Source organism: Saccopteryx leptura, chromosome 3, assembly GCF_036850995.1.
Source record: "Saccopteryx leptura isolate mSacLep1 chromosome 3, mSacLep1_pri_phased_curated, whole genome shotgun sequence".
Lineage (NCBI taxonomy): Eukaryota > Metazoa > Chordata > Mammalia > Chiroptera > Emballonuridae > Saccopteryx > Saccopteryx leptura.
The window spans coordinates 366,904,118-366,922,336 of record NC_089505.1 but is presented as its reverse complement, the minus strand read 5'-3'; the positions used below and the strand labels follow the sequence as shown (position 1 = coordinate 366,922,336).

The 18,219-nt window shown below is 52.6% G+C and overlaps 1 protein-coding gene across 3 annotated transcripts in view; it reads right to left on the bottom strand.

The window, feature by feature from the left end:
* KHDRBS3 (KH RNA binding domain containing, signal transduction associated 3) overlaps positions 1 to 17,271 on the bottom strand; it is a 162,024-nt gene extending 144,753 nt beyond the window's left edge. For 2 of the 3 annotated variants that reach the window (XR_010750516.1, XM_066379565.1), the window contains exon 1: positions 16,804 to 17,271. Coding sequence is in view for 1 of the 3 variants with exons in the window: in XM_066379565.1 (XP_066235662.1) it covers positions 16,804 to 16,891 (88 nt within the window). In the remaining 2 variants the exon portion in view is untranslated. Of the gene's footprint in view, positions 1 to 15,550; positions 15,570 to 16,803 lie in introns of those variants that run through there. The other variant, XM_066379567.1, reaches the window with a different exon arrangement.
* Between the last annotated feature and the right edge of the window lie 948 nt (positions 17,272 to 18,219).

The window sequence follows — 18,219 nt, the reverse complement described above, 5'->3', positions numbered from 1 at the left end:
TCAGCGGCTGGAAACTCAGGTAGGAGAAAAACACCCCTTTCCAATCTTCCTTCACCAAAGCATCCAGAGACAATGAACGCACGGGGCCCATCCACAGAGAGGAATCTGAGACCAGCTGACCATCCATTTCCAAGACATTGCCGAGTGCCTGCCAGCTCCGGCGCTGAGTCCCGGAGGAAAAGCCTAAGATAACAAGCAGGTTTCCTGTCTATTTTTTTTTCATTCCAGTGGGAGAACTAACTCCCCACAAATCATCATCATCTAAAGCAGTGGTTTTCAACTGCCAGTCCGGGGACTGGTACACCGGAAATTTTGTGCCGGTCCGCAAAAGAGTGAACCACCCTGATGACGTAGGAAGATTACAGACCCAGTGCTCTTAGCCAAGCTGGCTTATGCTCAGGATGATTTCTGCCTCAGCAATCCTTGAAATAATTCTCTTTTCCTGGTCCTCAACTGTAAAAAGGTAGGAAGCCACTGGTCTGGAGTGTGAACCGTGCAGGGACAGAGAGGTGAGAGGAGGGACGGCAGGTGCTGGGAGCCCTGGGGGGGGGGGCAGGGCCTCACTCATCACACGCGCCGTGCCAGACAGACTGCGCCAGTCCACACAGGTGTCCGGGGTTTGATTCTGGGGAAGCAGACTCTGGGATGTCACCGACTCACATCACAGCCCAGGTCGGCCTCCCTCTGCCGCCCAGGGTGTCTCTACGACCACACTAGGATCCTCTTCCTGGGACGAAGGAGAGCTCCGACCCGGGGCCGTGGCAGCCTGTGTGCTCACCTTTGTTACGCACTGGTCACCCCGCACTACAAATGTCTTAATTTGGCCGCTTCCCCACTGAGCTGGACACTCATCAAGCAGGCATGAAATGTGACCCTGTTCAGTGGCCCAGCATGAGCCACGCCTGGGAACACGATCCTTATGGAATGGAAACGGGAACTGGAATGGAACGCCCTGCCGTCCAGCGGGGCCGCCCAGAGAAACACACCGTGCAGAGTGAGTCCCCCTACGGCTTCCCGGGAAGGCCGGCCCGTGCGTCCCCCTGCGGCTTCCTGGGAAGGGCGGCCCGTGAGCCCCGGAAGGCTCTCAGTCTGAAGTCCGACTGTCAGGTTCTCCTGCTCCTGGGCCACATACCTGATGCCCCCAACCCCCAAGAGTAAGCCCTGCTCCACCCCCTTTATCAGAAGTGACCCGGTGCCCTCGTGAAGACGGGCGAGCCAAGGGTTCCTGTGCGGCTTTCTAAACCACTGCTTCAGTAAGCACGCCCCGAGTCCCGGGTCCGGCCCGGGGAGAAGGGAAGCAGGAACCTGGTCCGCAGATCCAGAGGGGACCGACCTCGCGGGAGGGAACCTGCCAACGTCTTGTGACCATTCTGTAGACCAGGGGTCCCCAAACTACGGCCCGCGGACCACATGCGGCCCCCTGAGGCCATTTATCCGGCCACACTTCCAGAAGGGGCACCTCTTTCATTGGTGGTCAGTGAGAGGAGCATCTTGTGCTCCTGGATACTGTATGTGGTAGCACCACAAAGCGCGGCGTCGCTCACATACAGTAGTACTACTTCCAGCAATGCGGGACGCACACATCACGGCTCCAGAAGCATGTCATATCACTTGTTACGGCTAGCAGTGACAAATATGGAACCAGACATTGACCATCTCATTAGCCAAAAGCAGGCCCATAGTTCCCATTGAAATACTGGTCAGTTTGTTGATTTAAATTTACTCGTTCTTTATTTTAAATATTGTATTTGTTCCCGTTTTGTTTTTTTACTTTAAAATAAGATATGTGCAGTGTGCATAGGGATTTGTTCATAGTTTTTTTTATAGTCTGGCCCTCCAACAGTCTGAGGGACAGTGAACTGGCCCCCTGTGTAAAATGTTTGGGGACCCCTGCTGTAGACGAAGAAACTGAGGCTCACAGTGCGTCATGTGATTCCCAAAGTGACACACCTGCCTACCTATCCGCTTAGGGAGCTGGACGCAAACACAGACTGGATGGTGCCACGCACAGTGAGGTCACGTGGCATCGCCTCCTGTCCCCTTGTTCATCCACGTCACAGCAGACCATGCACGCATGAGGCAGGGGATGAAGATGCACTGGATGGCGGACCCTGTGTCGGACAGTAAAGATACTCCTTCCTCCACATGCATCTCTGGGTCACTCGGAAACACACAGACAGACAGACAGACAGACTCTGAAGTGTAATTTCCCTACGCCGGTCCTTTTCAGACTTAACCAACCAAACCAGACAAACAGTGAAACTCAAGGACCCACTCAAAATTTTATGAGAAACCTCAGGACCCAGAGACACAGGCCAAGGAGGGGCAGGAGGGGGCCTGCTCGGTGTCACCTCTGTCACCAGGACCCTCCGCACGGCCCTGACTGTCCTGCAACGCACGGCTCGGAAACGACTGTTTTGGCTTCTAGAGAACAGACGGGCAGGGCTTGGCGCTGCTTCTGGGAAGCACGGACACACGGACACACGGACCACTGCTCACCGGCAAGTTTACACCAGACGGTGCATTTCCGGAACTTATTAAAAACAAGAAGCGAGCAGTGATGAAAGCCTGGCTTCCTCGGGCTCAGAGACACTTTCGGTTGGCTCTGCTCCACCTTTACGCTCCAGCTTCCTGTTTGCTGTGACAGGTCCAGGCCTGGTTGCTGTCACTGTCCCCTGTCGCCTTGACCCAGGCCTTCCCTGGGGACATTCTTTCTCTGAGAATGGGCTCATTCCCTGACGAAAGCCACCTGTCACTGCTGAATATGAAGTCCTTTTCTGAATGAAATAGAGCGATAAATTATATTTTAGAACATACTGTGTAAAGATAAATCTATTCTGAGCAGGGAAAGGGGGGCAGTTTTGAGATTTTTCACCCAGCGGGTCAGTGCCGGCGTTCTGCCCCCCAGCTGAGAACCCAGGGAACAAGGGTTTGCTCGACCGAGCCGGGCCAGGGCCGCGCATGGGGTGGCACATGGGGCGGCACGGCCGCGAGACGGGCCTTTATTGAGAACACGGTAAGTACTTTGTCACAGCAAGGAAAACACTCTCAGGAGTTTCAGGAAATTATTCTTTGTGTTGCTCCATATAATGTTCATATTATGTTTTTAAAAGGCTCTCATCTTGCAAGGAAGGACTTCAACCCATCAACGAGTCACCAGACATCAACACCCAGAAGACGCACGGAAGGGCAGTGAGCGGTCTGCCTCCGCCCAGCTAAGTCGTCGCAGACTCAGCCATCCGGGCGGCGGTGCGAGCGCCCTGCCGTGCTGGCCGTGGGGCAGAGGTGAGGCCTGCTCCCCGCGTCCAGCAGCTGTAGCCTCAGCCCAATCCTGGGTTTCTAAGTTATTCTGCACTAAACAAAACCAGAACCCTGGGAGAAATGGTTGACTCCAGGGCTGGACAGACCAAAGACAGGAGGAGCCCAGGACAAAATGCTATTAGAAAGTTAAAAAAAAAACCTCAAAAATTGTATGGGATGATCCTGTCAATGGGACACAGGAGCCAAGAAAGAGCTACTAATGGCCAAATGTGGGACAATTTAAGCATCAACATATACAATGATAGTTAAAGGTTTATAACCAATTGAATTAAAGAGGAACTCCCTGAATGTATACAGAAGGAGGGAAAGAAAGAGAAAGGGAAGAAAAAATTGAAAAGGTTCCTCTCAGTTAGAATGTCAACCAATAAATGTACGCCGAAGGACAGACTTAGAAAATCACCATTTTACAACCATCGCAATAATAATGAATTCGGGTAAAAAACATTAATGGAAACTAAAATGTATGAGGAAGCGTATGATGAGGAATGGACTATTTTCATGAGTCTCCAAGTATCTCTTCACAAAAGTACTAACGACTAGTAACTCCACAGTGGAGATAACCGTCACCCCCAACTAAGTGACCAAACCTGACATCATCACCAGTGGAAGAAGTGGCACTGAGCCTGTGCCCACGGTCAGGTGTACAGAGGACACACACCTCAGTGCAGTTCCTGCCCAATGAGAGCAGAGCGTGAATCTGGTCTCAAGGAAATATCAGACAACCCCAAGTGAGAGACAAAAAGGAGATGACCTGTGTAGTATTCAAAAGTGCACATAGAAAAGGCGCAGGAAGACAGCGTCCGTCTTAGGAACTAAGACACTGAATACCCTTGACAGCCAAGTGCAAATGCGACTGACAAGACGGCCCAGGGCCAGGATTCACCTGTGGACTGTGGGTCAGATAAGTTCTCGAACCATCATTAACTCCCCCGTTTCGCTGCACCTTCAGTTATACAAGAGCAGGCCCTTGTTCTTGGAAGTATATACCAAGGCATCTAAGTATCCAGAGAGACAGGGAGAGAACAGACCCACCTTATTATCAAGTGAGTCGTGAAAACGCATCTACACACAGAAAAAATGGGAACACAAATATAGGAAAAGGCTAACAATGGGTGAGTCCAACCAGTGGGTGCACAGGGGTTCTTAGCACTGTTCTTTTAACTCATCGCTATGCTTCAATTTCTTCCCAATAAGTACTTTAATGCCAGGAAGAAGTAAGCAAGGTCTTAAGAATGGGAGTGGGGGGAAGAAAGGAGAAGACAGATAAACAAATGACAACAAGACACCGTGATAAGTGGGAACATGAAGAAATGTTGGAAACACATGGGAGGCTGGAATTAATACTGAGCAGGGCTCAAAGGAGACACCCCTGCGCAGTCCCTTCCCCTGACTACAGGGGTTTCTGCAACCAGCTGCTTCCCTGCTCAACAAGACCCAAGAAAGCCCATCCAGGCCCTGAGAGAAGCCAGGGGACATTGTTCGAGCCCCAACAACCTCAGGGCATTCTTCTAGCTTAGCGCTTAACACACTCCTACAAGCATCCTCCCTACATGGCTACCGCCCCACCAGTACAAATTCCTGGTAAAAAATGAAGATGATGATGGTGAAAATGGTGAATATGGTAATGGTGATGGTGGTGGTGGTGGTGATGGTGGTGTGGTGATGGTGACGGTGGTGGTGGTGATGGTGGTGGTGGTGATGGTGACGGTGGTGGTGGTGGTGGTGATGGTGGTGTGGTGATGGTGACGGTGGTGGTGGTGATGGTGGTGGTGGTGATGGTGACGGTGGTGGTGGTGGTGGTGATGGTAGTGATGACGGTGGTGATGATGACGGTGGTGATGGTGACGATGGTGGTGGTGATGGTGATGGTGATGATGATGGTGGTGGTGATGGTGATGGTGATGGTGGTGATGATGATGGTAGTGGTGGTGGTGATGGTAGTGATGGTGACAGTGGTGGTGGTGATGACGGTGGTGATGGTGACAGTGGTGGTGGTGATGGTGGTGGTGACAGTGACAGTGATGATGGTGTTGGTGGTCGTGATGGTGGTGACAGTGACGGTGATGATGGTGGTGGTGGTGATGGTGGTGACAGTGACGGTGATGATGGTGGTGGTGGTGATGGTGGTGGTGCTGGTTACAGTTATGGTGGTGATGATGATGGAGGTGGCAGCAGCTATCTCCTCTACCCTGTTGCACACCAGGCATAAACAAAGTAACTCTTTACATGCTTCATTTAAACTCTACAATAACCCAAGGGGCTTTATCTTTCTTATTCACCACGTGGCAGACATGGGGACTGAGGCTGAGAGGGGTTCATGCATCCAAAGTCTGAGCACAAAGAAGTGGTAGAGCTGAGATGGGAACTCAGGTGTGACGTCCTTAGCACTGTCCTCAGCTACTCTTTCTCACCACTCTTATTTCCATGTCAATTTTAGATTGTGGTGGCTGTATGCACGGGGCAGGTAAACAAAAGGTGATAGGGGCTTTTCTCAGTGTTTTGCTTTTGCTTATCTTCCCTGAGGACACTCAAACTGAAAACAGGGGACAGAGGAGGCCCCAGGTGGTAGGAAAAAACCATCACTAAGAAATATAAGCCGGCCCTGGCCGGTTGGCTCAGTGGTAGAGTGTCGGCCTGGCATGCAGAAGTCCCGGGTTCGATTCCTGGCCAGGGCACACAGGAGAAGTGCCCATCTGCTTCTCCACCCCTCCCCCTCTCCTTCCTCTCTGTCTCTCTCTTCCCCTCCCGCAGCCGAGGCTCCACTGGAGCAAAGATGGCCCAGGCGCTGGGGATGGCTCCTCGGCCTCTGCCCCAGGTGCTAGAGTGGCTCTGGTTGCAACAGAGCGATGCTCCGGAGGGGCAGAGCATCGCCCCCTGGTGGGCAGAGCGTCGCCCCCTGGTGGGCGTGCCGGGTGGATCCCGGTTGAGCACACGCGGGAGTCTGTCTGACTGTCTCTCCCCATTTCCGGCTTCAGAAAAATACAAAAGGAAAAAAAAAAAAAGAAATATAAGCCTTAGCTGGTCGGCTCAGTGGTAGAGCATCAGCCCGAGGTCTGGATGTCCAGGGGTTGATTCCTGGTTAGGGCACACAGGAGACATGATTTTCTGCTTCTCTACCCTTCCCCCTCCCCTCTCTTTCTCTCTCTCTCTCTCTTTCTCTCTCTCATCTCCTCCTTCAGCCATGGCTTGATTGATTCGAGCACATCGGCCCCAGGTGCTGAGGATGGCTACAGGGAGCTTCCGCCTCAGGTGCTAAAAATAGTTCGGTTGCAAGCATGGCTCAAGATGGGCAGAGCACTGGCATCAGATGGGGGATGCTGGGTGGATCTCAGTTGGAGCACATGCAGGAATCTGTCTGTCTCCCCTATTCTCACTTAGAAAAGAAGAAAAAAAAATATCTATAGCCAGCAATAATGCCCTGCCCTGTTTGACAACCAAGAGCCCATGTATGAAATTCAGACATAAAAGGTAACATATGAGGAAGAGAAACACACATGTGCAATGAAATCTCCTATTTAGACATAACAAATATATAGTATTCTATATTGTTAAAAATGTGTGGCAAAAGTAAACAAATATAAATCATATAGATATTAAACAAAACAAACCATACAGGATAAAACAAAAACAGATACAAATCCCTGTCGTCTCATCCCAATGACAACTGAGGAGGCAGGCGTCACGCCCCGTGCAGATGAAGGACAACAGGCTGGGAGAAGCGGCCGGCGCAGAACTCACAGCTCAACGTAGCAGTGCGGGCGCTCCGCAGGACGAATGGAACACACGAACAATGGGATGAAAGAAACCTCAGTGTCAATTTCTAGGGTGCCGTGGGCTCAATCCTGCACTCGGCTCTGCTAAAATGACCACGATAGAATTGTGCACCTGCCCACGGTTTCCCCCAGCTTTTGCACCTGGGGCTGACCGCATCCCTTAGCCCACTCAAGTCAGCAGGCCACGGACAGCAGGGGGAAGGCGGGATACACCCGGTTTGTAAGGGACAGCAGGGGAAGGCGGGATACACCCGGTTTGTAAGGGACAGCAGGGGGAAGGCGGGATACACCCGGTTTGTAAGGGACAGCAGGGGGAAGGCGGGATACACCCGGTTTGTAAGGGACAGCAGGGGGGAGGCGGGATGGCCACACCCGGTTTGTAAGGGACAGCAGGGGGAAGGCGGGATACACCCGGTTTGTAAGGGACAGCAGGGGGAAGGCGGGATACACCCGGTTTGTAAGGGACAGCAGGGGGAAGGTGGGATACACCCGGTTTGTAAGGGACAGCAGGGGGAAGGCGGGATACACCCGGTTTGTAAGGGACAGCAGGGGGGAGGCGGGATGGCCACACCCGGTTTGTAAGGGACAGCAGGGGGAAGGTGGGATGGCCACACCCGGTTTGTAACTGCCGTTTGCCGCCTTACACCAATCCAAGCGCTTGAGTGACAAAGGCCAATGCAAGGAACTGTCCGAACTGTCACATTCCCCAGCAAAACGAACAGCTTACAACAGCCAGGAGGCACGGAAGACCACCCTACCGCACTCCTTAGAAACAGTGCTTCAGTTCACTGCTTTCCCAGTCATCTTTTTCTTCCAGGCAAGGGAAGCCCTCAGCTGAAAGTTGGCCGCATGACCCTGAACAAGTTATATCTCCATGTGACCGTTAGTTCTTCATCTGCAGAATGAGGACAAAACACCTCCACAAGGCGGTCACCAGGGCTAAAGGCACGAGGTGTGAAAAACATAACCCAGCCACACAGTCCCTGGCACACACCAGGCACTCAGGAAATGGTGACTACAAAACAAAACAACAAAAAAAATCCTTGTTAGACAGGATAGAATACCCAAGCCGTGAGAGATAACTATTGGCACCTGAAAATCAAAAGCCAGGCAAGCTTGTTTTCAGGAGCAGCGACCAGGGTGGACAAAGAGGGCGACCTCGCTATGTGGGGCGCCATCTAGTGGCCGAAGAGTAGCATACAAATGGCGTAAGGACTGAAATAGAGAGAGGGAGGAGTAGAGAAATGCCTGAAATGAAAACTGCCCCTTCTCCTCCCCATTATAATTTCTCCACGGGAGGCGGAACCAACAGGGACCCCAAATGGAAGATTTATATCTACAAGAGAGGCCAAAAAAGGGTGCTCTTGCATCCTCACGCTCTTACCATGCAAGGAAGAGCACCGGTACTGTGCCAGGAATAGCTTTGTCAAGTCCTTAAAATAGCAGCAGGGGCTGACTGGTGACAAATTATGGAAATGTACCGCTCACCAAGGCACAGGAAGAGATCTGTGCTTGTGGACAGACGCTGCGGAGTGTCCAGACGCGTCTAAGACGCGCCGTCATAAAACTGGCTGTGGAAGCCCCGCTGGTCCACTGAAGCCTCAGGTGCTGCCTCCTGGAACAGCATCATCAAGAAGCCCATCAGAGCCGCTGCTAATTCCGAACATGAGGTTAATGAGAGAGGCTTCTTCCGAAAGAATGCGTTTCTCCGTCCTTATTTCCAGGATTGGAAAACCAACACCATTCTAATAACATAAAATTACCCTCAGACATGAAACTAGAGGCTGGAGATATTAAATTATGATGATATACTTCATGTCTGGAAAGTGACAATACTACACACCCATCTGTCTCGGGCCTTTCTGTAGAAAGAGCAGGTCGTGTTCCTTAAGCGCCTATTTGTGTGTTCGACTCCGGACATGTCTCTAAAACCAACCCACAAAGGAGGTATAAGATCCTCAACTATACAGATCCAAGAGACACTGAGGCTCCATGGAATGACGCTATACAGAGCTACTGACTAGAAAGTTGTTACCACCCATAATCGCTGGTGCAGGGCCCTTACTGCACCAGCTCTTCTCTTGTTAAGTAAGGCTGTTGCCCACAAAAATGCCCCTCAGTGTGGTACACTCTGCCCTGCTCACAGGGCACCTTTCCAATACCATGACAGAGAATTTCCCAAAGGAGTCCCACAGGAAAACCCAGCCTCAGGGAAGGCTCCTCCACCTGCCGCTCACGGGTGAACTCTACAGTGCCCCCTGGCGGTGGGAAGATACAAATCCGAACCCTGGTATACCACTTATTAGCTGCCTGACCTTAGGGAAATTATTTGACCTTCCTGCCTTCTGTTCTTTCATCTGTAAAATAAGGTGAAATGATTCACTCTTTTAATTTTTTTTAAACTCTTTTATTGAATTTATTGGGATGACGTTGGTTCACAAAACCATACAGGTCTCAAGGGCACAACACAACAAACCACCATCTGCCCACCCCAGCGATGTCTCTTTCTGTCCCCATTGTCCCCACCTCTGCCCGCCCCCACCCAGCCTAAACCCCTGCCCCGTGGCCAACACCACACTGCTGTGTCACACACACACACACACACATACACATATATATACATATATATACACACACATATATATACATATACATACACACACACATATATATACACATTTAAATACTTCCTTCCCCTTCTTTCAACCAGGCCCCACAACTCCCTCCCCTCCGAGAGCTGTCAGTCTTTTCCACGCTTCCATGCCTCTGTTTTTACTTACTCTTTTAAAGCTATGAGGAGAATTAAATGAAATAATGTACCTAAAGCATCTAACCCAGAAAAAGCTCTTGATAAACATTAACTACTATTATTAGAAACTGCAGGGTAAGTATATTCAAACAAACCCCCACCCCCTTCAGAGAGCCAACGTCACTGCCTGTGGAAATACGTTCTCGGATGATCCTGACACACTTTTCTTCTTTGCTAAGCCTATTTTTAGAAGATGGAGAATGTCTAAAACATACCATAAACTGACTATACATCCCTGATAGCCAACTCTCAATCTGGTTCTGTGATAACCAGGCATCAAAACACAAAGGCTATGCCTCCAACAGGTTCCTTCAGGAGAGACAGGCTCTACCGGGAATTTCGCTTAGGAAGCGTCCATACCACAAGTTGTCCTATTTCCTGCCTGACCACTGACATGTGCATAATTAAAAATCCCTCTCTTGAATGCTTACTCAAGACTGAAAAGTATGGCTGGAGAGCTTAGCTTAGGAAAAAAGTAAATCACATTTTCGGGAACCGCTTCTAAAAATTCATCATCACCAGTAGAAATCCCTAACTGGCTTCGACTATCATGAAACTTCTACATAAAAACAAACAGCAACATCAAGCTCTGTCCTCTCCATCTCTCTCCTTGGTGTATCTTATCAAAACGCTGCAGGCTTCAGTTAAATCTCGGCCTGCCTACTTACAGCTGTGAGCCTGGACTGGGTGACCCTAAATTTCCGAGCCTCAGGCGCCTCCGTTGTAAAGACAGGGATGAAAACCCCCCCACCTGGCAGGTCATGTGGGATCAGGCATAATGCACAGGAAGCACCTGGCACAGAAAAAAGGCCCTGAATTTGGCAGCTTTTGTTATAATCATTATCCCCGATGCTACGAAACACCTACTTGTGGGAGAGGGTGACAACAAGCAACAGGGTCACGAGATGACGCAAGCCACTCTCTCCACTGCGCCCTCCAGCTTTGGGTGTCTGTGTGGCACCTGAGACATTTCTGTTATAAGAAACCTCATGTGGGGGTTGAGGAAGGCGAGCTCATTGTATTAGAAGAATCTCCTCCAGAAAGAATAAAAGCCCATGAACGCCTGATTCGAAGCAGACTTGGCAACATCTATCCGCCTGCCCCTCGGGAAGAGTCCCTAATGTTCGCCGCATTTCCAGGGCAGGGACAGCCCCCAGCCTGTTTCACTCCGCTGTTCCCTCCGGCCCTGCCTCTCTCTGTGCGGAGGAGCAATAGATACTTCCTGCCGCCCCCAGCGTGGGCGCTCTAACTCCCTAGTGAGCCAAGCTCGCGCGTGACCGCTGAACCCCACATACACTGACCCTTCTTCCTGTGATTCAAACATCTCCCCGAAAGGAAGGCGGACGTGGAAGACCGCAGTCGAAGGGGTCAGGGACCAAGTCCGAGGTCTGGGGCTGAGGACACTGAGAGGTGAGACCAGGCCCTGCTCCCAGAAGCTCACTCTCCTCCAGGGGACAAGAGGTCCCAGTGACAGAGTGACGAGCATCACACCAGCAGAGCAAAGCACTTGCGGCCCGAGGGGGCCAGAAAACGGGCCGCCTACCCCGTCTGGGAGGAGGGAAGTGGTCAGAGGAGATGCCCGAGGGAGGAAGTCGGAAGGGTTACATATGCTTTACAGCAGGGGTCCCCAAACTTTTTACACAGGGGGCCAGTTCACTGTCCCTCAGACCGTTGGAGGGCCGCCACATACAGTGCTCCTCTCACTGACCACCAGTGAAAGAGGTGCCCCTTCCGGGAGTGCGGCGGGGGGCCGGATAAATGGCCTCAGGGGGCCGCATGCGGCCAGAAGGCCGTAGTTTGGGGACGCCTGCTTTACAGTTTATGTCCCAATTCCAGCACAGGTTAGAGAGAAAACAAACACGGTACGATGCCCCATTTTCATCTCCTCCGTACTGACTGCCTTTCCCATCACGGGGTGACCCTGGCACTTCTGAGGGCCAGCTTGGTGAGATCAAAGAACAATGGCTTGAACGTCCCCTCGCACACTTTGTAAGAGCGTCACCCTGGGTAAGTCACTTCAGGTCCTGGCGTCTCGGTTTCTACAACTGAAAAACTGGGCAGGTCACCTCAACATTTCTGGGCTGTTACCGGTACTGGCATCACGAGAGGAGGGGCACGGGGAGGGGGCATCACGAGAGGAGGGGCACGGGGAGGTGGCATCACGAGAGGAGGGGCACGGGGAGGTGGCATCACGAGAGGAGGGGCACGGGGAAGTGGCTTGCAAACATCCCTGGGCTGACTTAGCTGAACCTAAACCATCTGGTCACTAAACATTGCAACAAGATAATTCAACGACTAAGAAGACAGTCCTTAGGAAAGTAAAGGCCACCTCTGAACTTAAAACTCACTCTCAAACTAGCGCACGCGCAGGCACAAGGCTCTCCGGAGCAGATACCGTGACTTTCTCTGCCTAGTCTAGGACCAGCATGGTTGGGTCTCCAAAAACTTCTCACTGGTGTCCAGATCCCAAGACACTGTCACTCACAATCATTGGGTCGCTCTGGGTTGTAACACACTAAAGAATATTCAGAGAAGCCTTCTTGCCCAGACCAGGTAGCTCAGCTGGTTAGAGCGTCGTTTCGTCACACCAAGGTTGTGGGTTTAATCCCTGGTCAGGGCACAAACGGGAATCAACTAATGAATGCGCAGATAGGTAGAACAACAACAAAAAAAATGATGTCACTCTCTCTGTCTCGCTTTCTCTCTCTCTAAAATCAATAACTAAAAGAATTTAAAAAAAGAAATGAATTCTCTAAAAATGTGATTCATCACATCCATTCTCCACTCAAAACAAAAACTGAAAACCCTAAGAAATAGCAATTAAACACTAACTGATCACTTCCTCCTCTGGGTGAAGCAGAGTGTCATCTAAATATAATTCTGCAATTTTCATTCTCACTCTTCTCTCTTACTTCACACGCCTGATGACACCCAAGCAAATCAAAAATATTCTCCAGGAGGGGTCTTCAAAAATTAAACTTTAACCACTGGGTTTTGTCACAAGAGAGATGTACCCAGTGGCGGTCCTCACTGTATCCACTGGAACCCCTCACGCAAACCCTGAGTAGTACTGAGTCCTAAAAGCAGAGAGAGTGAGGCGACCTGAATAATTATTTCAGAATGCCAACAATGAACTCGATCCACCTGGACGCAGACTGCCTTTCCCTCGCCCCCTCCGTCCCACTTCCTCTCGTAACCGACCACTAAACGTAACTTGGCGGTGGACCAGCCACCAATCCGTATATCATATCAGATAATGAAAAATACAGGGTCCCGTAATCCTATTGAATGGTTACTCGGCTTGTATTGAAAACCATCCAAAGCAACACCGAAGCGCCGGATTAAATTATACTGCGTAAGACATTTCTGGAGACGGCTTTTGGTCGGAGTCAGCACATCCACTACTAGCAAATATAATATAAAACATGAAACAGTACTTTCATCTACAATTAACCTTCTTGGCAAAAAAGTGCACTGTCAATGCTATGAGCATAGTGTGCTTGGGTGGGGGGGAGGGAGGTGGGGTGGGGGTGAGAACAGCAAAGCCAATCTTCTTTGATTTGGTTTGCCATCAAGTAAACATGACCCATTACTTTTGGTCAAGGAACAAAAGTATGCGATATTGGGGGGGGGGGGACTAATTATCCCGAGAGAATAAAGATCAAAGTCAGCAACTGGGGCTGCCATACCACAGCAGCTTGGAGAAAGTGGGAAAGCCAGCCTAGGTCAGCTGGGGAGCCTGCCCCCTGCTGCGCTCCCAGCTCAAGTTTTTCCTTCAAGATTATTAGTGACAAGAAAATAGTAATAATTCAGCTAGCTAGAACACTGATCCGCACTAACAGAGCCTTAATTTTTTCTTAAAGTGACAACCCCTCATTTATAAACCGTTTCATTATCATAACGTGTTGATCACTGAAGTAATACAGTGGTTTCAGGAGGACCTGAATTTAAAAGTGCCTCTTGGCCAGACCATTAAAATCCTGCAGGACAAGTCTACCGGGAATGTTTGCTTCTTCTAAAAAGACCACTAGACAAACACCGAAAGACACTTTTCTGTTGTTGTTGTAAAATCAAGGTAAGTCAACCAGAACCAAGCATAGTGATGTTGATTTCTGCAGGGTTTTAAATTAGCACCTGCAAAGCGGTTGGCTCTATCTTTTCCGGGAGGCAGGAGTAGCAAGAACAACGTGCTTAAGAGACAGGAGAGCTGGGTTCAAATTCAATCTGTCTCAGCTGCCTGCAAGCTTGCAGAACCGGGCCCTCCGCTCCCGCTCCTGGAAGATGGAGACATCAATGTCAGCCTCCCAAGGGTGCGAGGGTGAGAGCGGAACCAGATCGCAGGAGCCGGAGAGCCTCGGAAACTGTGAAGGACCATGCAAACACAAGGCAGTGTTAGCATGTGGGGACGTTCACCATTAGTGACAGCCACTACATGCCAGTCCGCAGATGTGCACTGCCGACCCACCACCATCCCTGTACAAGTTAGTGCCTGAATACCCATCCCAGTATCGAGATTCAGAATAACTGCTGGAAAAAAACAGTTTCCTTTAGAGGCAAATAGTTTAAAATGTAGCCAACCAAATAAGAATAAAAAAAAAAAAATGCTTCCCCCTAGCCAATAAGAGAGTTATCAGATTTAAAATCAAAGCTTCCTAACAACCATTTGAATTCAGATTTAAGACATTTCTGGAAATGCACTGGTAATTTTAGAGTTACATAACAGCATAATTAATATTTTAAATGACAGGGCTTTGCATTCTGGATATCAGCCTATGACTTAAGGGAAAACCCTTTCAGTCTGAAATAACCTAACTTAACAGTTTTAAGAGCATATAAGTAGCTCTTTCCTTCCTTCACATAACTGTTTAATGCGAGACATGTCACTCCTCACAAACATGACGTTTTTAATAGAAAAGTCAGATAATCAGATATAACATTAAAAAACAACAACACTAAACGGCAACACTGACAAATATTTGTTTCAAGTACAGAAATTGAAAGCCATTAACACTGGTACAAAACATAGAAACCAAAAAGAACTTTGAATGTATTAGCAACACAATATCATAGGAACACAGCACAGAAGAGTAATTGTGACTTTTAAAATAACACATTAAACTTTTAGTTAAACTGTTTCCTTAACCGCATACAACACAACTCCGATTCAGCTTCCCTATTCAGGAAAATTCACTGGGTCCCAAAGTCCAGATACTTCTAACACCACGGAACTCAGACAACGTACAAAGACATTTCTTTCGCAGAGATGACAGCCCAGCTGAAGACAAAAAGGCATGCAGACCGAGAAGGGCCAGGGGTACAGTCCTAGCTGGAGAGCTGTTCAGAAGAGCCGGGAATAAAACTTAAATTCCTTTGCCCTCATTGAGGAAAGCACGCCTACTGCTTCTTCACAAGCCTGTTTCATGAAAGGGATCAAAATGAGCCTAAGATGAAAATAACCTGGGAGAGCTCCGTCCACGATTCCTGTTCAACAATTCAAATGCGCTTCAATTCTTGGAGAGGCTCTGCCACCACCATCAGTACACACACACACACACACACACACACACACACTCACGCCACTCTGAAGAACTGGTTGCATTAGGCAAACACCGGAGGTCCTTGTTTCAAAATATAGATATCTACATACAAATAGAATATGTCTGCCTCATCTTCCACTTTCAGCAATGAAGGAACCAGGAACCGGAGCCAGCATGGAGACCAGCCAACCAGATTTGTCTCAGGAACTACCGACTGTCGCTGCAGAGTGATCCTGTGCAAAAGGTAACGGATCTGACCGGATAATGCTTCTGCCACCACCCAGAGGATACGCGGACTCCAAACCCGTCTTTATCTGAAACATGTATTCCAGACACAGGAGGAGCAGAAAACCGCTCCGGAGAAGGAAGGCTTAAATTTTTACCTTCCATCCCAGAAGCTTCCTGGGGAAGCTGGAGGAGGCAGGCGCCAGGGGATGCTGGCCGGGGTGGGCACGCCTCCCTGCGCCCCTGTGCCCTGTCCTGTGCCTCCCAGGGCTGCTCACGCCCTCAGCTGGCTGGAGTAGTGCTGAAATGGCATGAGCAGCTAAGACTCCTCGGCCAGGGTTCTGAACCCTGAGGCAGCCACCAATGAGGGTCACCCAGCCAGCTCTTCCTGAAAGGAGGAAAGGCGAGCCGCGAGGGGCTCTTGTGCCAGCCCCTTGTCCCCTCCTGCCCCTGCCAAGAGCCAGCCTCGAGGCTGCTCAGGACTCGCTCGCCCCCAGGAAGGCAGAGCCTGCCCAGACGTGGGACAAACACAGGCTGAGAAAGGAAACTGGGCTCTGCCACTAGGACCACTGGGTCCTTCTCTAAGGCGCATGGGGTCTGCCCCCAAACCTCCTCCAAGGTCTTCAAACTTCGCTAACAATCCAAGCACCTGTTCCCTTCGCCTCTTCTGCATCCATCCCCTCAAATCCTTCCATTTTCTTCCGGCTCTTTCTCCAGTTGCTCAGGAGAACCAAACACCCTGGTCCCCGAGCCCGCAACACCCTCCTCTCCAATGAGATCATTCAACCCCCGCCGCGACAAAGCCCCCAGACGCTCTCTGTCCTCACCCACAAGTTTCCCCTGAGTGTCCTCCGGGTCCCCACGGGCTGCCTTCACGTCTCGGCCGACCGCCCAGCCTTCCCCCTTCCGTCACGAGTCTCCCGAATACCCAGCTCGGCTCTCCCCAGCTGTCCCATTCTCCCAATCCCCCACCCAAACGCCCCCAGACTGCTTCCCGGGCTCCCCCGGTCTCCCCGGGGTCTGTGTCCAGCCGGCTCCCCCGGACCGCCCTGCGTCCTGGCTCGGCCCCGACCCTCCCCCGTCCCTGAGCCCCCGGGGCCGCGGGCGCCAGGCTCGGGCCGGCGGAGAGCGCCCTCACCTTGGTTCACCAGCCGCAGAGCGTGCGTGAAGGAGGGGTCCAGGGAGTCCTTCTCCGCCATCAGCTCCGGCAGGTACTTCTCCTCCATGCTCGCCGGCCGCCGGGGCCCGGGACGCGGACTCGCGGCGGGCGGGCAGCAACGGCCCCGCAACCCCCGACCGCGCCCGCGCCCCAGCGGCGCGGACCCCGGGCCGGACGCCGCGGCCGAGCCAAGCCGGGCAGGCGGCCCGGCGGCGGCGGCGGCACGGGGCGGGAACTGGCCGCGCAGCCCGGGTCCCCGGGGGTGGCCGCCCGCCGCGCGCCCCGCGCCGGCGGCCGCTCTTCCCGGACGCGTCCCCGCGTCCCCGCACCGGGCGCAGGGGAGCGGGAGCGGGCGCGGGCCGCTGCGGCCGGAGGGGCCCCGGGGCGAGGGAGCGGGCGAGCGGGCGAGCGGGCGGCGAGCCTCGGGCGGTCCCGGACGAGCCCCAGCAGCCGCGACCCGCACCCCGCGCGCCGCCCCGCGCTCTGAGCCGCCGCGCCGAGCGCCCGCCCCGCCCCCGGCCCCGCCGCGCCTGCGCGCTGCGCCCCGCCCCGCGCCCGGGGGTCCGCGCCCCGCCCCGCGCCCGGGGGTCCGCGCCCCGCTGCTCCGCCGTCGCCGGGTGGGGCCGCGCTGGCCGTGCCGCCCGCCCGCGGGGAGGGGTGTCCCGGGCGCCTCCCGCCTGCTCTGCGCGCTCCTCCAGCCCTGGGGGCGCCCCACGAGGCGGATACAGTGTTGCCAGACGCAGAGGCCGAGAAACTGAGGCCCGGAGAGGTCAAGGGGCCGGTCCAAGGTCACCCAGCGAGCAATCCCGGGGGGATGGCTGCGCGCTCGCCCCCGGGATCAGGGGCCGGGGCGGCAGAGCGGACGGGGAGCGGCGCCCGGGCTCACCCCTGAGCGCTCGGGGGAAAGGCCACCGGCTCCCAGGACTTGCCTAACTTATTTCGCTCTGCTGTCCCCTCCTATTTGCAAGGAAACAAGGCGGCGCGCTGTCCTTTCTCGGCGCCGCGCTCTGGGCGCCCACCCCAGACCCTTGGTGCGGAGGTCGGTTACATAAAAGCCCATGCCCTTCAGGGCGTCTTTGTCAGCCGAGTTGCCAGCGGGTTGTCAAGCCCTTCGCCCGTCAGCTGGCCCGCCTGGACGAGGAGGGAGGGAGCGCGCTGGGACCGGCCCCCTCGCGAAGAAGGCCCCCTGGATGCACATGGATGCTGACGTCCTCTGTGCCCCTCCGCCCCGTCTGGCCAACCCTCCGAGGCCGATCCTCCCCTAGCCGTTTGCGATTTCTGGAGCTGGAGGAGTAACCATCCCAGCAGGCCAAGGACTCCCTTCTGTCCTGCCTCCCCCGCCAAAGCTCCACATCATGTCCTGGCCTCAATGTCACCTTCCCTGAGCAGCCTTCC